The 22,032-nt window shown below is 35.8% G+C and overlaps 4 protein-coding genes, 1 non-coding gene and 1 pseudogene across 5 annotated transcripts; 2 read left to right on the top strand and 4 right to left on the bottom strand.

The window, feature by feature from the left end:
• Positions 1–520: 520 nt before the first annotated feature.
• Positions 521–7,864, bottom strand: LOC120007357 (annotated as a pseudogene).
• On the top strand, positions 1,321–4,344 carry LOC120007203 (disease resistance protein RFL1). The gene has a single exon (XM_038857404.1). It carries the CDS (start codon positions 1,485–1,487, stop codon positions 4,161–4,163), a length of 2,679 nt encoding a protein of 892 aa, XP_038713332.1. The 5' UTR covers positions 1,321–1,484; the 3' UTR covers positions 4,164–4,344.
• On the bottom strand, positions 7,813–9,431 carry LOC120008097. The gene is made up of 3 exons (XM_038858612.1): positions 9,260–9,431; positions 8,392–8,623; positions 7,813–8,235 (listed from the first exon to the last, which is right to left on the bottom strand). The coding sequence occupies exons 1-3, from the start codon at positions 9,349–9,351 to the stop codon at positions 7,972–7,974; spliced, it is 588 nt and encodes a 195-aa protein (XP_038714540.1). The 5' UTR covers positions 9,352–9,431; the 3' UTR covers positions 7,813–7,971.
• Positions 9,432–11,025: 1,594 nt separating this feature from the next.
• Positions 11,026–11,099, bottom strand: TRNAN-GUU. The gene has a single exon. It is a non-coding gene; the product is annotated as a tRNA-Asn (tRNA).
• A 288-nt stretch (positions 11,100–11,387) lies between these two features.
• LOC120007159 (DNA replication complex GINS protein PSF1-like) lies at positions 11,388–15,536 on the bottom strand. The gene is made up of 7 exons (XM_038857353.1): positions 15,433–15,536; positions 14,431–14,564; positions 13,691–13,758; positions 12,540–12,653; positions 12,186–12,348; positions 11,759–11,905; positions 11,388–11,684 (listed from the first exon to the last, which is right to left on the bottom strand). Exons 2-7 carry the CDS (start codon positions 14,503–14,505, stop codon positions 11,658–11,660), a joined length of 594 nt encoding a protein of 197 aa, XP_038713281.1. The 5' UTR covers positions 14,506–14,564; positions 15,433–15,536; the 3' UTR covers positions 11,388–11,657.
• A 5,258-nt stretch (positions 15,537–20,794) lies between these two features.
• LOC120007496 (uncharacterized protein At1g15400-like) lies at positions 20,795–21,519 on the top strand. Its single transcript, XM_038857756.1, has one exon. The coding sequence runs from the start codon at positions 20,860–20,862 to the stop codon at positions 21,205–21,207; it is 348 nt and encodes a 115-aa protein (XP_038713684.1). The 5' UTR covers positions 20,795–20,859; the 3' UTR covers positions 21,208–21,519.
• The last annotated feature ends 513 nt before the right edge of the window (positions 21,520–22,032 follow it).

The following is a 22,032-nucleotide window of genomic DNA, read 5'->3' on the forward strand; positions in this document are numbered from 1 at the left end:
AAAGGACGTAGCACCTGGGTTAAGCCACTGAATTAAACCATTTTTTTTTTATGCTTTAATTAAGGGAATTAGCAGCTTCTTTTTTTCTGGAACTCCCTTCACATGTGTTGGACAATCCGAAAGCCCAACGAGTACAACAAACCGGGCAAACAATAGCCCAAGAAACGCTGGTGCAAAAACACAGCTGCTTGAAGTTGCACCTGCGCTTCCAAGTACTTAACGCTGCTGCCGATGTATTGGCAACTAAGGTCAGAGTTTGACTGACTTGGCCTATATAAATATTCTAGCACAGGTTGGATTTGTGTTGATCATATATATATATATATATATATATATAGCTGTGTTGAAATAGAAACAGAGGCCAGGTTACCTGGTACTTGCACAATGTTGTTGTTGGTCATGTCTTGACGCAAATTAAGGTACTTTATTCAGATGAACCACACAAATGAGCTCTCCTCTTTATCATATAAAAAATTGTTTAGCCATGGCAGACTTTGACTTTCTTAAGAATATGCATTAACTAGCTATAGCCAGGTTGTTACTAATACTAAATATAAGCAGACAAAAAAATTGATTGGGAGAGATGGAATAACTGAGCACAATCATCGCTGCATCTTATACAAACCAGAACAAAAAAAAAAACTAAGGAAGAGATTTAGAGATTATTCTCAAAGGATTTAGAACGTACTTGTTGGAATGCCATATTCCAGTAGTTATGCCCACGTTTCTGGGTACTTCCAGCTTTGTTGGTCATCTGTTACCCAAATTAAAAAAAACACATGAAGTACTTTATTCAAGTGAAATATAAAGAATGAGCTTCTGATGATTTTATAATATGCAACTCTGGTTTTCTTCACTCGGGTTCTCTCAGTGCTAAGATAAGACAATTGTTAAACCAGTAAGTCAGAAGTTGACTTGCATGGCTAATAGGTTTCTGTGTTATGGGATGATTGGATAATCATCTAGCCAGGTTTTTAAGACTTAAGAGGTAGATTAACAACCTGGTTTAGTTGACAACAATTGAGAGTGCAACAAATCGAATAATTGAGCGCAATCATCGCTACATAAAATATCAGCAACAGCAAGAGAGAGAGTTTCCTAGACATTACACCTTAGCAAGAGAGTAGAAAACTGGATAGCTGGTAAGAAGAAGGAAGAGAAGAAACAGAGAAATTATTCATGAAGAATTTCAGATACCATTATTGTATAGAAGTTGACCATTTCAGATGAACAAATGATTGTTGACAATAGTATAGTTTACTAAGTTTCAAAAGGTCAGTACCTGCAATGCAGAAGGCAGAAGTCTATAAAAAGGCCTCATGAGGCTTCTCTTCTTCATCATCCAAGCATCCTTTCTTTCTTTTATAGCTACACATATTGCTATATTTGCTTCCTAATTTGACCAGATTTCACTTAATCACTTCAAACCATTGTCGGTCTTCGTTTCACTTTTCTTTCTAACACTATAATCACATTTGAAAACCATGGGGAATGCCATCTCAGTCAGATTGTCAGCTGGCTCCATTGTCAGTAAATGCTCAGATTGCATTGTTGGAGAAGCTATGTACATGTACAAACTTAAAGAAAATCTAGAAGATTTGAGGACAACACTAGAAGATTTGAAGAGCTTAAGGAATGACGTGAATAGAAAGGTGAACATTGCTGAAGAGCAACATTTGCAGAGGTTGGACCAAGTACAGGGGTGGCTTTCAAGAGCAGATGCTATGATCAATGAAGTTGAAGAACTGCTACAAGATGACTCTACTGAAACCAGGAGTGCATGTCTTGGAGTTTGCTGTTCAAAAAACTGCATGTCCAGCTACAAATTTGGGAAAAAAGTTGCAAAGAAGCTCAAAGAAATCGAGGATTTGAAGAGCAAAGGAGCTTTCCAGGAGGTGGCACAGACCATACCTGCTCCTTCGGTGGTTGAAATACCTCATGAACCAGCAGTGGGATTGGAATCAACGTTTGATGAAGCTTGGAGATGTATCGTAGGAAAAGAAATTGGAGTTATCGGCTTATACGGTGTAGGAGGAGTAGGCAAAACTACTCTGTTAAAGCAGATCAACAACAATTTCCTCGATGCACTGAATGATTTTGATGTAGTTATTTGGGTGGTGGTTTCAAAAGATTTGAATTATGAGAAAATTCAAGAACAAATTGGGGAAAAGATTGGATTTAAGGAGGATGTATGGAGGACAAAAAGCATCCATCAGAAAGCTGCCGACATCTTCAAGGTGTTGAGTAAGAGAAGATTTGCCTTGTTGCTGGATGATATATGGGAGCGAGTTGATCTGATCAAGGTGGGAGTACCAGTACCTAATGAACATAATGGATCAAAGATAGTGTTTACAACTCGTTCAGAGGAGGTGTGTGGTCGGATGGGTGCTCAAAGAAGGATTAGAGTGCGCTGTTTAACATGGGAAGAAGCTTGGAAACTGTTCAAGCAGAATGTTGGCGATGACATCCCAAACAGTCATCCAGAAATTCCTGCACTCGCAGAAACTGTAGCTAGAGAGTGCGGTGGTTTGCCTCTAGCTCTCATAACCCTTGGTCGAGCCATGGCTTGCAAAAGGACACCCCAAGAATGGTATCATGCAACTGAGGCACTAAGAAGATCTGCATCAGAATTGACAGGTATGGGAAATGAAGTATTTCCTCTTTTGAGATTCAGTTATGATAGTTTACCAAACACAAGAGTTCAAGATTGTTTCTTATACTGTGCCTTGTTCCCGGAGGACTTCCCTATTCCTAAGGTTGACTTGATCGAGTGTTGGGTTTCTGAAGATCTTTTGGATGAGTATGATGACCAAACTATTTTTCAAAACCAAGGACATGACATCATTGGAACTCTTGTTCACGCTTGCTTATTGGAAGAAGACCGCGATGATCGCGTGAAAATGCATGATGTGAACCGGGACATGGCTCTATGGATAGCTCGTGACCAATATTTGGTGGCAGCAGGTGCCAGATTAGTGGAACCACCAAACCTCAAAAGATGTGAAGGGCTCCAAAAGATTTCGTTGATGGCAAATCATATTGAGAATCTGAGGAGAGTACCTACATGTCCTAAGCTGCTAACTTTGTTTCTTGGTGATAATCGTTTGCAGAGAATCGCCGGTGACTTCTTCCAATTCACGCCTACTCTAAAAGTCTTGGACTTGTCCAGAAATCATAAACTGACAGAATTGCCATCTGCAGTGTCAAGTTTGGTTTCATTACAACATCTCAACCTATCATTCACGGGCATCAAAGAATTGCCCATCGAGTTGAAGTACTTGGAAAAGCTGAAATATTTGAATTTGGAGTATACTAATGCTTTGACTACCATTCCTGAGCAATTAGTATCATGCTTCCGGATGTTACAGATTCTGAGATTGTTCGAGTGTGGCCCTCTAAATGTGCAAAGTGATATCTTGTTGGCATGTAATGAATCATTGGTTAGAGAATTGCAGAGCCTGAGTCATTTGAATGTGTTCACCATCAGCATAAAAAGTCTGACAGCCCTTCAAATATTTCTAAGCATTCAGAGTTTAGTCAGCAACACTCAGTCACTGTCATTCCAGTACATGAGCGGTTTGGGAAGAATGAATATGTCAGATTTAGCAAGAATTTTCAAGGATCTAGATAAACTTTTTATCTGTGACTCTAACCATCTGAGGGAGTTGCCGTTTGACTTGCCATTGGGTTTTGGAAGAGAATTACACAACTCACTTATCAGGAGTGGAGCATGCTTTCGCAATCTTCGCCATGTAAGAATAATGTCTTGTCAAGCATTACAGGAGGTAACCTGGCTCATATTTGCTCCGAACATTATGTTCCTTGCTGTGGTGAATTGTTATAATATAAAAGAAATAATAAGTGTGGAGAAATTGGGAGGAGATAAAGAGAGGGTACGGAATCTTGACCTATTTGCAAGACTAAGGGTTCTGAACGTATCTGCACTGCAACAACTAGAGAGCATCTATTGGGATCCCCTTCCCTTCCCAAATGTTGATCAAATTGTGGTGATTGGATGCCCTAAACTAAGAACACTTCCCAACGCAGACCGTGCTAGGGGACCTAAATTTATCATTTATGGACAAGCAGAGTTGTGGAAACAATTGGAATGGGAGAATGAAGCAACGAGAGATGCTTTCTATCCTTATTTCAGATGTGCCTAGTCAGCCTGCTGGACATGGTGCCAAAACGACATTGAAGAATTTGACAAGATTACAAACAAGTGTCGGAGTGCAGAGTGTGCGACAAAAGCAAGTGTATGTGAGATAAGTCAAAGAGAGTGTTGTAAACTGTTTGTGTCCGAGTGGCCATGAGAATAAAGAAGTGAATTGAAGTGTTTGTAGTTGAAGTTTGTTTATATAAATAAAGTGTGTATGTGTGTTTCCAACTCATCATTTTCATTGTTTCCTTCAGAATGAAAAATCAATGTCATTGATGAAAGGTTGATGCAAGATGTTTCCCTGTGTATCTGCAATCCAAAGTGTCTATCAGATCAAGTTGGATACAACAGAGTATGAAAAGGAGGTTTTTAAGTCTCCGGAGTTGAAGAACTCCTGATAGATATGAGAGAATTTGACACACATTACTTAAACCAATGACAGAGATCCTTCATATGCAAAATGAAACTAGCAGTTTTTCAACGAGATGTTTGTCTTGTGAACGTATCAGAAAATGCAGCAATATATTCACGTAATTGATCTAATATCTGAACTTAAGTGGGGAAACTCACAGATTAAGAATTTTTCGTGACTTACACCAGACCAATGAGGCAGTTCTTTCACTAATGAATATTCAACTATTTAATTAGGTTTAACTGACATTAACAAATCCAACACATATTCTTCAAGCATGATAAAACTTTCTGTAAAATGAAAATATGCAGATATTAATGAAAATATGGAAATGAATGAAGAACGTAGTAGCCAGTATCGCAGAATAATTTACATACCCTTTTCAGCAGCATGCGCGCACTTAATAGTTGACCTGGCCAATGCATCCAAGTCCTTTCTGTTTAAAGCTTCAATTGCTGGTGTTACTGTAAGTTCCATGGTTGCTTTATCTGGCAGAACAACCTCAAATCCCTATAAGAAAAGTATGGATAATGACTGATTATCTGCAAATCTCAGGGAGAGAAAAACAAATAAAAAATGACATCGTTCTGTAAATAAAATTTTAGGTGGATTTCCTAAGTAAATTTTCATCACGAGACAACCGAAAATAGTACATACACAAAGTAGTAGATTACCTCATTATGTAGTTTCTCCCGGTAAAAGCCAGCAGCTAAAGTCAAATTTGTGGCAAGCACCCAATTCGCAAAGGGCTGCCAGTTTCAAGTGGATTCAGGTTGGCTTCCTTAAGCTCCCTAGCAACACATTCTCCAATATGAAGCACCGGAACAGAACATCCCTCAGAAACCTCATCATGCCACAAATGCGAGACATCAGACATGACGAGGCATTAGGATGCAGCGAACTACTGCTTCCTCAAGAAAAAGCCTTTCTTTCCTCAAATTCTCCACGGTCGGAGTATGATTCAAATGAGAACTTTATGTTTGATTACTGAAGGAAGCAAATGAATTTCTCTCACCCAATAAAAGCTCCTTGCTTAACACAGGATCAAAGCAGTGAACAAAAGGAATGCTATCTTTTCTGTCTTTCAAACTCAACTGAACAAGTTTTTTCAAGAAATTAAAGGTAGAATCAACAGCCTCTCCAATTATACCCACTGTACTTGCTTTACTGAACAAAGAATTTCTGGAATTGCCACCAGTTAACTCGGTTCTCGAACCTGAATCCTTCTTGGGTTGAAGCAAATTACCACACTCATCTGTCCTCAAGAATGACAAGAGTGAAATAGCTAAAATTGGATTCAACCTTGCTCTATAAGGGCTTCAATGTGTCTTTACATATGCCACACATTAGATGGGCTATTAAAGGCGTTCGCAGACATCATCAAGCTTCCATCAAACATCTTCAATGCCAAAACAATATTACACAGAGCCAGCAGATTTGTGAGAATTCTATGTAATGGCCTGTGAACAAGATCTGCCTACACTTTAAGTTACCATGTATGTGAGGCATTTTAGCTCTGGCAATCAAAACCTACCGGCATAAATGAACTACTTGTCACAGTAATATAACACTCAACAGACGAATTACCAAAGGCCTATATTATATATAAACTTACCTACCCCTCAGTATTGACTTACAAAAACCAGAACCCAACTAAAGCAAACTACCCAATATCAAAGATTATCAACCTTCAGCCACAATACCCTTTTATTTCAAATGTAAAGTACACACTGTTAGCAAGCTTCAACCTTCATAAAGGCAGACCTTTCGTTAACTTCAAAGAATTTGCATAAAAAAAGAGAGAACTTTTCGAAGTTTCAGCACTCAAACGCCCCAACTTCTCTCTAGGTTCCGAAAATAAAATCCCAACAGACAAAATCCACCTCCAAAAGAGCAAACCAAACGCTTCAAGCAGAGTAAATATAAACCTTAACCCAGAAACTTCTCTGTCCCTCCTTTCTCTCTCTCTCTTTCCATCATGACACTGAAGCCACAAAGAAAAAGAAATCCAGATCCCAATTATTGGGAAAACGTCTCTATTTTGGGGGAATTTTAAATATACACCGCAAATAACAGTGGGCCAGTATTCATGGCAAGTTGAAAGGAATATTTGCGTGTGTCGATCCAGTCTCTTCTATCTCACATTTCTCCATCTAGGCATCCACTATGATTCTTATTCACTGGTTAAACCCACCAACCCGAAAATCTCACTGAACAACTGAACAAGCCAAACTAACCAATGTAACTGTTAGAATAACACATTGGTTGGGTGATAGCGAACAATGCGTATAAGTTTGTTCAAGCCCTTATCAGATATTTTTCCTAGCCGTGTTTATTAGCTATAGAGAAACAAAATCATATGGGCCCACACGATCCGATGTATCTACGTGAACGGAACAATATCTATCATGTGAATGAGGAGGCTTGGGATTTTGAACCGTAACAAAAGGAAACACAGGTTCTGTCTACCCTTACCTAGTTACCTTCTGTAGACATTTCGCTGCGAATTTTGTATGCTTCATTTTTCAGTTCTTTTTCCTCAACTATCCAGTATCCACAGCACCCAAAAGGAGAAAGATATTCTATTTTTTCCGCATAGAGGAATCCAGGAGCAATTGTTGCTATTCTACATATTGCTATCAATATTATTTAGAAAAATAATTATTTACATTTTTGTTTTTTTTTATTTTCATGGGTAGTAAAATAATTATTTCCTTCAAAGCAAAACAGTTTCTTGAATTCTTAAGGGTCTGAACATTATAGGAAGTAAAAGTGGCTGGTTCAAATTCTAGTTTCTCATTCCTTACAAAAAAGAAAATTTCATTTCTCATCTGCTACCTTAACCATAACTATTACTCAATAGTCTCCATTGTTTTTCTTGTAAAGGATGTCAGTTGATTTTGCCTTTTTTTGTTTGAACTTGGGTATACCACCAAGTCGAATATATGTCTTAACTATCTCGGCCAAGATTGAGGGGTTGTTGACTTTCACCAACTCTTATAGCCTCATTTGACATGTAGGTGATTGAGATACAGACATTAGAATGATTGAAGCTTGTTTCACTCGAAACATCAACAGTCAACAACAATCAACAAAGACTGTCTCCTTGTATGGATTCCTTAAGATGATGCCTTCTGTTTTACCAGATAAACAGACTCAGTCTGGAATTCATCCAACTTCATAGAAATACCATGTTGTGGTGTATTTTCTAGTTTTAGCAATTGATAGAACCTCAAATAAATACAATTTGAGTAAAATTTCTTCCCATTTCTCAAGTCAGCAGAGCTAAGCATTCCCACCAAAATGATTCCTCTATTCCTTACAAATCAGATCTCCCAACATTTGTTGTAATACAAGTGAATCTATTTTTGCTGTATAAAATCAGCACAAAAACTGCAAATCACATGAATTTTGCTTTTGACCAAGGAGCTTTACACCAACGAACAATCTTTCTTACAACCCTCCTTATAGCCAAGAAAGAACAGAACACAACAATGAACATTGTTGGATAGATGGAGAAAGCCTTTGTATGTTTCCTAAAGCTGACTTCTCTAACAATCCCCCATATAATCAGAAATGTCCCAAAAAGGCTCATCCTTCCAGGTCTCAAACTTACTAGACCTAAAAATGCTCCTGCCACCAATAAGTAACTTCCTGCTAGGACCTGGTGCAAAACATAGTGTACAATCATTAAGAATACAAGCAAGTTTTCAGTTTTAAGAGGCATGTCAAGTGTTCGACAAAATGTCCAAAACCCACCTGCATCAGCTCTATTATAACATATAAAGTAAGATAAAAGGCTTAGAGTACATATACGAACCTCTAGGTGCTCGAGATCGGACATTGTAGCAGCCTTTTTCATGTGGGTGAAGTTATACAAGTTAAGAAGTTTGTTGTAGTTGGGAATTGGTTTGTTCTTGATGATGGCATTGGCAATGGCTCCAGGGTAGAGAAGGGTTTTGGCAACAAATGCAGGGATCACTTCATATGCAATCAACTGATATGAAGTCACCTGTATAGGAGACTGACATATTCCAGTTCCACATGGTACCCTGGTCAATTACAGGGGAGGATGATAAATTGATAAGCAATTCAACCCATCAAAACGGACAAAGACCAGCAACAAAGGGCTGTCATATATACATGTAATAAATTCACATACTCATATTGTATCAGTTTTGCAATAGCACTTGCTAAATATATAGACAACAAGAAAGAAATATGTATCCATAGAAAGTAAAGATCTATGTTGAATTCTCTTTCTGGGTTTGTCATTCCTTCATACATATGGTCTACTAGACTCAATGCCCAATACTTCAGGTCAAAAGGGATCCATGAAGATAAGAAAGATTTATGTAGAAATCTCTTTCTGGGTTTGTCATTCCTTCATGCATTTGGTCTACAAGACTCAATGCCAAATACTTCATGTCAAAAGGGATCCATGAAGATAAAGAAAGATTTCTGTTGAATTCTCTTTCTGGGTTTGTCATTCCTTCATACATTTGGTCTACAAGACTCAATGCCCAATACTTCATGTCCAAAGGGATCCATAAAACTTCTCATCTTCACAAGACAAACAATCTTGGATTTTAGTTATTAATGAATAGATGCATGCAATGATTACATTGTCTAATTAAGTAAAATCATGTTCCTTAAAGAAGAAATTAAAGAGCAATGAATTGGTTTACCTGAAAAGAGGAACTTGGAAGATAATGAGAGAGAAGTAGACAGAAAAGGCAATGGAAGATATGATTGTTGCACATTTGGTTGAAGAACCCATTTACTGTTGCTTTGCAGAAAAAATCAGAATTTCTTATGTTATGGGCCTCCAAAAGAGGAACCAGATGAGAAGGAATAGCAGTTTTTGTTGCAATACAAGTTCGTGGAGTCTGCTTCTTCTGACACGTTAGGTTAGCGCTTGAATTATCACTGGGCTGGGCTTCAAGCCCAAGATTGTAGCCCATAATTTTTGGTGTTAACCATCCCAACAAAAGTTCTCGTGGGCCTTGGCACTCTTGTGTCTTGCAAGGCCCAAGGTCAAACCAAAATGGGGTGCATAAACAAAAAACGGACAATTGGCAGTAAGAGCACTTTAGACAACTTAATTGTAAAAAGGTCATGGACATTTTTAAAATTGTAAAAAAGTGCAATTTAAGGGTAATTTGGTCATCTGACTTAAGATATTTTTTAATTTATACCTATAATACCCCCCTCTTTCTTCTTCTTCTTCTTCTCCCTCCAACTATCCAACTCTAGTGTGTCCTCTCTTTCTCTCATTCTTCTCTACTAAAAGTTATCTCCTTCTCCTTCTTCTTCTTCTTCTTCTTCTGGTTCTCGATCTGGTTCTTCGTTGTCTTCTTCTCCGTTTTTGGCCGAGTTCCTCCTCTCTTCATCTCCTTCTTCGTCGTTGCTCAATCTGGACTGCGTCGAGTTGCTCTGCTTCGTTTTTGACAGATCTGGACTATGCTTCGTTGTTCAATCTGGGTTGTGCTTTGTTTTTTTACAGATCTGGACTCTGGTTCGTTTTTTGCAGAGATGTATCGCTATAGTATCACTATAGTATCACCAACACCAAAAAACCACTAAAATGATGAAACTAGTATGCATATTTCATCTTCCTAACTACTTTTTCTTTCTTGATTTTCTTTTCTTGGTTACCTCTCTTGTTCGTTTTGAAAAAACATTTACAAGTGCAGAGATGTATCACTATAATATCACGAACACAAAAAATTCATTAAAATGATACAATTGAACCAATATGCATACTTCTTCTTCCTAATTACTTTTCCTTTCTTGGTTTTCTTTTCTTGGTTTGTACATCTTTTGCTCGTTTTGGAAAAACATTTACAGCTGCAGAGATGTATCATTATAGTATCACGAACATCAAAAATCCACTAAAATGACATAATTGAACCAGAAAGACATGTAATGCTATCAAATTTACATTCTAACATTTATATCATCATTTTATGAGCCAAAAATATAAATTGAACACTAAATTGGATCTTCTATTTAAAAGTACCACTATTGTATCACAATTCGTGGAGAGAGAAAATCAAAATTGAGGTTATTTTGGTAAAAGATGATCCCAGTGTACTTTTTTAAAAGGATGTTTTAGTGATTGTACTTTTTTACAATTAAGTATAATCTAGTGTACCGGCCTCCAAAAGTCCCAACAAAAAAACAGATTGTTGAAAGGGCATTTGTCATTTGACATTCATTTAGCTATGATTTTACATTATCCAAACAAAGTAGGAAGAAATTTTTTTTAAAAAAAAAGATTAAAAAAAATGAATTTTACATTATCCAAACAAAGTAAGAAGGAATTATTTTTAAAAAAAACACAAAAAAAAGATAAAAAAAAAATTTTAAAACACAAAAAAAAAGATATAAAAAATGAATTTTACATTATCCAAACAAAGTAGGAAGAATTTTTTTTTTAAGAAAAAAAAATCGCTAGAAGGAGGGCTTGAACCTCCGACCTTGTGGTTAACAGCCACACGCTCTAACCAACTGAGCTATTCCAGCTCTTGTTGGTAGAGTTAAAATTTTAACTTATTTATCCTTAGATAATCTCTTTATTTCAAAAAATTTTATTTACCGTAAAACACTGCACTAGTTTATCTCACCATGCAACAAATAGGTAGGCATATATTTCATGGGATTTGTAAATCTCATTGAAACATCGGGTTCATCATCTTATGTGGGTCTTATCATATATTGAATTTGAGATGAATTTAATTGTAACGCTCCACTTCCATAATCAATAAAAAAAGCCACGCATACATACCTCAGTCATCACCTCCAAAATCCCACTTCAATTGAAAGTCTAATGAGATAGATAAACTGATATATCAATGTAATTTTGCAATTGAACATCGTGAAGAAGTGAATTTTTCCACAATTTTCTCCTACACACAAAGCAAGCTATCGATGGTTTCAAACCCAGATAAGCAACAAAGTGAGCTCTCTCATGCTCCAGAATATCAATCTAAACCTACCATTTTGCAATTTTGGGCTTCTGGATAATGCTTAGTCTCAATCTCATTTTTTATGTCGAAAACTTGTGGATCTGCAAACTTTAGGTCAGCCTGTGAGCTCCTCCATCAAGCCCTGTGAATTGGTTAAAGGAACTCAGCACATGCAATGTTTGAAACATGATTAAAGAAGTTAACTGGATAAAGTACCTGAGAGATGTACTGTTCAGCATCAGTTCGTCTGAGAAAGTGCATTGAATGGCGTGCTAAGTTGGCCGTCTTGTCGCTGAGTACTATTTCGCCAATATCATCAAGGACTCTCACTTTTATGTAGGGATCCTTGGGTGGCACCATGTCCTGGCAAAGAAAATAATGCATTTGTATAATTGACTATCTAGATGGTTTGTTAGAGACAGACAAAGAAAAATAAGCGGGATGAGAATTTTTTATTCACCTTACCCATTTCTTGATCTTGTAACATTAGCACAATTGTTTTTTTTTTTTGTAAATTTAGGCAAGTGCAAACTGGGTTTGCAAATTAATCCTCGTACATATTTTTTACTAATGCAAACCCCCACTTTTAAATGGCTTACAAACTCTGATATTGTTGGATTCATATCAGGCAAAGAGAACATACCACTGTCAAATCGACTCCTACTTCCTGAGTATATGAATTTAGAGCCGCAGAATATCTCCTGAAATGATCTCCCTCTGTGTGACTGAGCTTCCCTTGAATTTCTTCTGGAAGCACTGGCCCTACCTTCCATATAAAACTTCGAATGATTTCAGCTCGGTTGTACCTACATAGCCATAAAATCATGATCCTCAATAGCCTGGGATATCCTAGACAGAAAAATAGCTAGAAGAAGCTCAATTCTTCTACCTTTAAGGAGAGGGGATGAAAAGAAAAAAAAAAAAAAACTAGAAAGAGTTTCATTTAGTAGATAACAGAATAATACTTAAGGAATTTTTGGAAAGTATAAATACTTACACATATGCCAGTAAGCAGCGTTTATTGCGAACTAAAGAAAGGTGGTGGATGAGTGCTCCATAATGGTCTGCATTTCTAGTTGTTTGTACATCCAATCCTTCATCCTGGATTTTTCTTTTGTAAAACAAAGTGATGAGGACTACTCATACAAACTTATATGGCAGATGAAGATGTAACATGAGCGTGTAGTTAACCAATGCAAGAATTATGGCCTCACAATAAACAACTTAAAATGCAACATTTTCCTCAAAGCAAGTGTATGTACGCCCAAATAATATGGAAAATTTCACACGAAACACTAAGTGCAAATCCTGAGAACTCAAGATATCTAGAGTCAAAGCATGAAAGTTTTGTACTAGTTCAACAAAGCCCACATGGACGTAGGTGTTATGTATTGGAATGATACAAAAGTTGTTCATGTGGCCAATTTTAACATTGATATCAGCTAATATGCTAAAACCTACATCCACTTTAAAAGTGAAAACCAGTTCAACTTTGTGACAGAGAAACAAAACCACAATGAAGAGAGCACCCATAAGCAGGTACTGTACTACCGTAGCCAACTTCCAACGCACAAACAGCTCTACATCAAGGAAATTAATTGAGTGGAATCTCCAAGATCAGTGATTCTGCATCGTGGAAATGTTTGATACCTAGTGTGTAAGAGCTTATTTATGCATCGCATCAACATGAATGTACTTCGTCTGAGAATTTAGCATGTGAAAGTTCCGATGAGCATATTAATATATAAGTGTCTCCAAATACAAATGAAATCAACTGATGACCAAAGCTTGCATTTCATAACTGAAGTTGGACCCCCTGACATCATCAACTTTGTAGATTTCCAAAGTTACTCAATTGGATCCTCAGAAGTGTCAGTATGCAATTCAAAGTACACTGAGGAAAGTATGATGGCACGACTTAAGTGCCCAAGAAATTACATGGAGCTGTAATCACACTTTTACCTTGTATCAAAGTAGAAAAGAGGGGGAAAACGCAGTAAAAAGTTCAAAAAATAAAGAACAAATGACCTAATTGAGGGAATTAGGCCGCCAAAGTTCTCATTCAGTTAACAAATTACCTTAAAATAATAATAAAATCAAATTAAAAGAAGTGCCAGGTGAAGAAAGTCAAAAACACATCAGAATTACCTTATCAAAGACTGGAGCTCAAGGTGATGTTGCTCGCATTGTTCAATTACTTGATCAAACAGGTCACTCTTCAATTACAAGCGTACAGGATATAAGTGAGGAATTCCATCATTTAAAAGATAATCAATCAAGAGTTTATTTCTAACAAACACTGAGTATCCAACTTGCTATATCATGATGTCATGTATACAAGGTGAAAATTGACTTTCTCATACACAAACAATTAGCATGTACATAATCTTTTAGAGTATGAAAAAAGTCCTACTTAACACATTCAAACAATAGTTTTCACTAAGATTGAATATGAAAAATTAAACTTAAGAAAAAAATTAAATTGACACAACTTGAAACGCGTGTACAGTAGACCACTCAGATCATAAAGTTTTCATCCTTATCAAGGCAAGGACAATACATTAAATCATAACTCATAGCTAAAGAAAAACAGAAAAGAAATCAATAAATGTTAGGCGGAAAAAAAAAACACTTCCAGAGTGAGAGTTTGAACACCCAAATTGATGAAAGCCCAACTACAGCTGGAAAAAAAAAAACTATAAGAAAACCCAACACAGTGAACCATGCCCAACATATCAGCCAAGGATAACCAAATTATCATGTAAAATAACAAGTCCACCAGAAAATTTATGAATGCACATTTCAAAAGCAAAAACCTTTTTAAAAATCAGAAGCAAACATTTAAAGAAAATGAACAATAACTCGGTGGATAAAAAACCAAAACTTACATTGAAAGGCTTGAGTTGCCCTTTTTCGCTGCTTGCAAGTTCCTTCACCAGCTGGTTTGCCTGTCTGCCGTGCATTTTTCTACTCACGATAACTTAAACCCACCCTTAGTCCTCAATTCTACAATTGCTGAATCCTACACGTGTTGTGGCATTTCATCGAACATGTTAACTACATAGATATCGATATACTAACGGACCTTCCATACAATAACTTTCATAAATTACAAAACAAATTGATACCTGTTTCTATACCTAGTTCTGCCGTCAATACAATCACACACATATGATGTGCTTTAGAGCATTAGCATTGGTATTTTTTAAAAGATTCTCTATTTTATATACTCAAATGCCACTTTTTGACAATTTACAGATTATTTATTCCACAAAAACTGCATAAAAATCTTCATTCTAAATCTCTAAAGTATTAAAATACTAGTTTTCCCTCTCTTTTTTTGTTACTTGTTTATATTATTTTATTTAAGTAAAAATTTAATTGGTTACGTTTTGCATTGTAGTTTATTTATTGGAGCAAAAAATCTATGCATAAATTTCATTGAAATACATCTATAATGAGCACTGTTCCAGAAAATCCTACTAGTATGCTGCAATGTTCAGCTTCTCATCATAATCGCCATTCTAATTAACAGAACAATTCAAGAAAAACCTACCAACAGTGGGAATCAGAGAAAATCTACTCTCATGAGCAGATATAATCATATGAAAAAGGGAACCAATTAGCGGATTCCCAATTGTCATTCACAGTCAGTGAGCAACAAACACATCAATTCTTGAAAAAGAGTCCAGAAAACCCGAAGTTTTGTTGAACACAAGCTAAGAAACAGTTCTCACCTTCAAGATTCGAACAGCAAAAAACTAAACCTTTGTATATTTAGAATTAAAGGTCAACCCATGAGAACCTAATGCAAGAAATCTCGAATTATTTGGCTAGGGCAGTGCACAATTAACAACCAAGAGCTTAAAATCAATGCCTTTTTTTCATACCAATGGCTCGCGACTGATACTTAGCCGGAGACGATGATCAGTTTGGGGGTGCGACGGCCGTCGCCGTTCTCTTCCGTCGGAGGATTGAGGGGCCGCGAGGTTGGAGGGGCACTGTTCCAGAAAATCGAGACGAGAGATTAGTTTTTATTAGGTTTAAGCGCCTTTGGCACATACCTACTTTTTTTAATCTTTAATTTTCAAATTTAGCCGCCAAACAAATGGGTCTTTTATTTGTCTCAAGCCTGGCCCAATCTTCAAGCCCACTCCTGGCCTAACCCGGCCCAGACTAACAATTGGGAGATGCTTCGTGTTATCGTGTAAATGCCTAAATGGCAACACCCTACCAAAATGACGCGTTGTTCATGTATCGTGGTAGATTGTGACACAAATGTGATTAAAACAAATGAGGCTGAGTACAACATTCTAGATTAATTGTTTTAAGACATTGTTCGATGTAACATATTAATTTTGTTTGTACTTGTAAATCTTTAGGATATAATAGGAGTTTGTTATCAACGATAGTTAGTTTGATTGACAATCGACTGGGTTAAACATATGTGTGTTCGATGTTCGATTTCAAATGAGAATCATGTTTTTCAATAATATTTCAAAAAAAAATTTATTTTTCAAAAAATAAAAATAGCCAAGAAAATACTTTTAGTTATCTATTTAAAAAATACAAACAATAGAAAATCACTTGAAAACAAAAGGTGGAGAGAAAAATAAACTAATATACAAAAAGCAGAGAACACAAGAAAACAAACCAAACGGATCTCATCCCATCTATTGATTATTGTGTCATGTTTGTACAATCGTTAAAGGACAAATACGTGAATATATATGTTGGCAATCGTTATCAAATAAGGCCCCATATAAACTTTTTGTTTAGATTTTTTGATCAATCATAGAGGATTTGAATCGCATAATATACTATTTTTAAAATTTATTGCGTTCAACGATTAAATTGATGAAGCAATGATGACGATTATTACATTGTCTTTCGATGTTGTCTTGGACTTAAATTCACCCTAAACCAAAATTATTTCTTGTAATGATCGTAACCTAATTAATTATTTATTATTATTGGTTGGGTTAGATATATGTGTGTAAAGTTCGGTTCCAACTATAATCATATTTTTCAATGGTATTTTTAAAAAAAAATTACTTATTATTATTATTAATTTTTTTTTCTAAGCACTCTTGACTTTCCGTTCAATGATCAATTAAAGAAAGAGTTGCCATCTTTGAAGAGAAGTTTTATTTTTTTAGCAAGTGATCGGAGGAAAGCAATTTGAGCCAAAATTGATGGACCCAATATTAATTTCTCATGACATATTGTCATCGCCAATAATGAAGATAGTTGAAGCTTGACTAGGGAAACTAATTCAATGTTTTAAGTAATTGTTGACTGAATGTGTGCATACAGTACGTATATATATACATACATACATATATATATATATACATGTATATATATATATGTATATATATGTATGTATGAAAATTCAAACAATGGATTGCTTAGCCCAAGTGACCATCTCTTGAGTGTTTATTAGGGTTTCAACTTTCAACATAGTTGAATGTCTTTAGCTCGCCAAGATAATTTAAACGAGTCAAGCTTAAACATAAAAATTTTAAAATGCCAAACAAATTTGAACTAGTTATTTAATAAACAAGATAAATATGAGTATAATGAAATTTGACTTGAATAACATGCTTTGTCAAAGAAAAAGGTATAGACAATTAAACATGGGAGATAAATTTTAACTCACATTTTTTGTTTTTATCAAGGAAGGGGTGATGGGGTTTGAATTCGGATTCGAGATTACATAAGATCGTATTCGTTAACTGAGCTACTCAAGTTCTTCATACATTTTTTGTTGTTCTATATATGTATGTGCAAACACACATACACATATTTACATAATACTTACAATAATAAGCATATACATAATATGGGGAAGACTTAGGTGCTGGATCTCATACTTTATTTAAAGTACGAGATTCATGTAACATCATTAATTTGGTGTAAATGTGACCCCCACACGTGATGGGCCTACGTGTGAATGGTATTAGATGGAAGTGAAGGATCGTACACTTGAGAATTTTCCTAAATCCTACATAATGCTTACCATAATAAGACAATTGTATTGGAGGCAAATTGATACCACAATTTGTATAACACCTGACCAATTTGTAGTTTGACCCAGCTAGCACGTTGAATTTGGTCTTTAATTTGCCTTACATGATTGCCAAACCAAATTTTCAAAGTGATAATTCTTCATCCCACCGGACAACTGAGACAGTTCTAAATTCGAGCTGCTAACCCAGTCCGATGCATGTTAGCTACATATAAGATCAGGGCAAAGCCCGTGCAAGAAGAACAAGGCCGAAATCCACAAAGGAGAGTTAATTTCACACAACCTCCCATGGACTTCTAACCCATGCAAAGAAATAACGTCGAAACTGTTGGACGAGAGAGTTGAACATGCGACCTCTGATGTAATAATTCTCGCAAGTGCACAAGAGTCTACGAATAGTAGAGTGTATGCAAGTACGAGGTCGATCCCACGGAGACTAGTTAATCTAATTGATGTACCTAACGAGATGAATGATTGAGATTTGGGGAAAAAGGAAGAATGATTGATGTAAATAAATTAAAATAAAAAAAACAAAGAAATAAAATTCAGATTTTGTATCCAATAAGAGAAGAACACTAAGGCATTGATTTCACCTAGTAATCCTATCACAAGCATCCAATTAACAAACACACAATTATGGTTCCGATTCAAGGGTTGATTCTTTCTTAAATATGTTGGTTCGTTCGTTCGCGGTGCCAACAAATATTATTAACAATGGATTAATCCTGTTCGGTTCGCAGTTTTTAACCCAATGCTAACAACTCATTACGATCTAAAGAACTATAACAACCAATCAATCCCCTAAACCTTGTTCATGGCAGTCGACAATTGATTTCCCTAATTTCAGTTCCACTAAGACACGTGAATTCGATTCGTTCCTTAGTCCTAGCTAGATCTAATTGAGCATTCAATTGGTGGCCAATCAACCAAACAAACAATAGATTATAAGCATAGAAATTAAAGACAAGAATCATGAACCAAAATTATGCATTCAATTAATTGAAGTACTTGCAATAATCATACTAGGCTACATCAAGCCCTAGCAAAGAGGTTTAGCTACTCATGTTATAAGAACACAAGGAAACTAAATATGAGAACGCCATGAATCAAGAACAAGAACAAAGAGAAAACTAGAGAAAAGAACAAGAACAAAAGCTAGAGAATGTGGCTCTCCAATTCGTGTCTTCTATTATGCTAGAGGACTCCCTTTTATAGTGACAAAAGCTTCCTTCAATCAATGCCAATTCCAAATCATTCTCTGATTTCCTTTTCTCAATCTGATTCGGTTTTCCTTGCTTCCCTTTTTTTTCTTGCCAAAATATTTCCTTCAAAGTCCTTCATATCAAAGCTTCCTTTTGCCTTCCTTCCTCTCACGTTTCTTTGCTTTTTATTGTCAAGAGGTGGCCCCCACCTCTTTCACTCTTCAAAACCTTCCAAGATTCACTTTCCTTGATTAATTTGTCTTCTTTTGATTTTCTTCTTATTCTTCTTTTTAGGAAACCTTATAATGCCCTTTGTTCTTGTTTGACTAGGATTGGACTTGAAATAACCCTTGAATTTGTGGGCTTCTCCGTTGGCCTTAAATCAAAGGTCCAAGAAATACTTTTGTTTCACCATTTTGTGCAAATTAACCTACAAACCAAACCAAAGATAAATTATGCAATATTCATGTCCATTCCCATAAATAGAGACAAAAATAAGTGTAAATTGAGATGTAAAAATAGATAAATTATCATATGATCAACCTCCCACATTTACAAATAGTTACCACAATCAACTTCACCATCCCAATCAAAACTTCTTTATTCCTAAATCTTTAAACCATAAACCCTAAAAATATAAACCCTACATGCTGAACTTTTTTTTGGTAATCGGGAATGATACTATACAAACTTGTCATTTAGACATCCGATATGTGCCTAAATTTGGGTCATCAGGCTTGCGCGCACAAAAATTTCCCACTTGACTTCTAAATCCTAAACTCTAAACAATAAATTTGAACTCTTAAATAATTTGGCACTCCTTATCAACAATTCCTTTTTTGGGATAAAAATAAACCAACATTTGATATTTGGATTTATAAAATGAAATATTTATTATAACAAACCACTCATCCAAATTTGATTACGTATCTCTAAAATCTCTCCATAAATCTAATCTTCTTATAATAATAATCTTCAGAGCAAATCCAGGATTTCAACACATCTTCAAACTCACACTCTCTCTTAAAATCAACCTTAATCACAGCAACAAATCTCTAAAAGTCTCCTTTACTAATTAAATGGCATTATAAATTAAACGAAAATCAATAATCATTAGACTTTGGAAATAGTGATTAGATATAATTAATTAGTGACAAATAAATTTGTGAATTATTAAATAATTAAATTTAGGTGCATGGTTTCACATAGAACATAACATGATGACTACAATGGTCAGGTCAGTACGGCGTACAACAACAAAATTAACAATAATCATATTATTACCGACCTAATCAAGCCTTATTAGATGAAAAGTCTACATAAAGGTATACATGAATGAATTATATAATAATCACTCTGAGTGGTCAAGTTGGCTAAGGATGAATTATTCTAACTACACGTCAACGCTCAGCTCAGTTGGCTAACCATTCGTGTAATTATGTTTATGAGGCGTGATTCGAATATTGTGGGCAGCATATTTGTGTATATTTGTGAGTGTATATTGTTGCATGTGTGTGAGTGTAAGTTTCATATGCCATAAAAAAACACTATAGTTTGTACCCATAGTTTAACCACTTGGGTGATAACTTAGTTAGTGAATGTCTATAAGACTAAATCGCGTGGATTTGAGAGGTTCTAAGTTTGATTCTCACTTGAAGCAATACTTTTATGATCACGTGTTGAACTTTGACATAACTTATCTTATCGTCAAGTGTGAAGCTTCTGTGTGCGTTAGCTTAACGACTCGAGTTTAGTTCTATATCGAATGTCTAAAAGATACACTTGTATGATGCCGTTCTCGGTCTCCCAAAATAAATTCTACCCATGGTTTATTTTATAATAAAAGGATTATATAATAATTAATAATAAAATATTAATTTATGTTAACGGTAAGGAATATTGACCGAGTTACATTCGTTACGACTTTTTCTCTGTTAGCCGACTTTGTAATATAATCTTTGATTCTCTCTGTTGATTGATTGATATATAAAAAGGGAAAAAGCTCGGCTGCACAACAATTCTGTCAGAGGCGTTTACCGGAGAAAGATCTAGAGAGAGAGAGAGAGAGAGCAGCAGCAGCAGCCATGGCTGGTTTACAAAGATCTACAGTTTCATTTAGGAGGCAAGGCTCGTCTGGTCTTGTGTTTGACGACAGAATATTGGCCGGAGAACCAATTCCACAATCCACTGACAAAAAACCACAAGAACCAGAACAAAAAGAAGTAACTGATCCCAAAGATGTGAAGCCAGCGAGACCGACAATCAACACCATCGATAGAAGCCGATCCAACGGCGGAGCACGCGGCTACCGAACCGGAAAGGTGTCTCCCGCAATTGAGCCCCCGTCGCCGAGAATCTCCGCTTGTGGTTGCTTCGGAAAGACAGGGAAGACTAGTAAACGCCCTAGAGCTGGTAAGCGTAGATTCCGATAGATTTCCCGTCCACTGGAGATGAAATATTCCGGAGAGCCATTCCGTTATAGCCCTATATATCTATATATCTACCTATCTATATATATAGTCACACTATATGAATGTTCCTCCTTTTCTTTTTCGTCTGCGTTTCTGTTACTGTATCAGTTTTCTCTGTTCATTAGATTAGTAAGAGAGAAGGTTTTGTGGGTTGGATGTAATTATGTGTAAATGGAATTGTTGTTGGAATTTTCTTTCTAAATCTGTAGAAAGCAAATCTTGATCCCTTTTTTTTTTCTCTTGGTATATCTATCTATCAATCTTTTGATAGAATTATTGCAACTATGTTTCATGTTTGGATTGTGGAATCAATTCCCAGAATTTCAATTAGAATATAGTATGACTTAAAAGATTGAGATCTGATGAAGATAAGAAAGGCATAATAGATGAATATTCTTGCTAGCTCTGCTTGTTCTTTCTTGATCTTGATTCTCTCTGTTTCTGGGATCATAATTCATAGGTAGACTCTGTTTCTTGATTAGCAACGAAAGTGAAGGGGATCTGTTATGAATTTTTTGTGAAATTAATGTCTCTGGGTGCAAACTTGATCAAACTTTTGTCCTGATGATGTAAATATCAAATTTGGAACAAGTCTTAAGGCTCATAGGCCTGGTTTTTGTTTTTAATTATTTTTATTTTTTGAAACTAGATAAAGAATTCAAATCCTGATCACCAGGAGAATGATCATTCTAGCCATTTTAACTAGTGATTGAGATATGTTTAATTATTAATTGTGGGTTTGTCAAGTTTCTTGCATCAATCGTCAGTTGTTGCGTACAAAAATTT

The sequence above is a fragment of the Tripterygium wilfordii genome, chromosome 10 (assembly GCF_013401445.1).
Source record: "Tripterygium wilfordii isolate XIE 37 chromosome 10, ASM1340144v1, whole genome shotgun sequence".
Taxonomy (NCBI): Eukaryota; Viridiplantae; Streptophyta; class Magnoliopsida; order Celastrales; family Celastraceae; genus Tripterygium; species Tripterygium wilfordii.

Bases quoted from the DNA above. Each gene is read 5' to 3' on its own strand.
- LOC120007203 (XM_038857404.1), top strand. From the start codon at position 1,485: ATGGGGAATGCCATCTCAGTCAGATTGTCAGCTGGCTCCATTGTCAGT.
- LOC120008097 (XM_038858612.1), bottom strand. From the start codon at position 9,351: ATGGGTTCTTCAACCAAATGTGCAACAATCATATCTTCCATTGCCTTT. The intron at 8,624-9,259 runs GTAAACCAATTC...GTAATTGACCAG, and splicing joins TTCCAAGTTCCTCTTTTCAG to GGTACCATGTGGAACTGGAA. The intron at 8,236-8,391 runs GTTCGTATATGT...GTTTTGCACCAG, and splicing joins CCGATCTCGAGCACCTAGAG to GTCCTAGCAGGAAGTTACTT.
- LOC120007159 (XM_038857353.1), bottom strand. From the start codon at position 14,505: ATGCACGGCAGACAGGCAAACCAGCTGGTGAAGGAACTTGCAAGCAGC. The intron at 12,349-12,539 runs GTAAGTATTTAT...ATGGCTATGTAG, and splicing joins CGCTGCTTACTGGCATATGT to GTACAACCGAGCTGAAATCA. The intron at 11,685-11,758 runs GTACTTTATCCA...ACCAATTCACAG, and splicing joins CTGAACAGTACATCTCTCAG to GGCTTGATGGAGGAGCTCAC.
- LOC120007496 (XM_038857756.1), top strand. From the start codon at position 20,860: ATGGCTGGTTTACAAAGATCTACAGTTTCATTTAGGAGGCAAGGCTCG.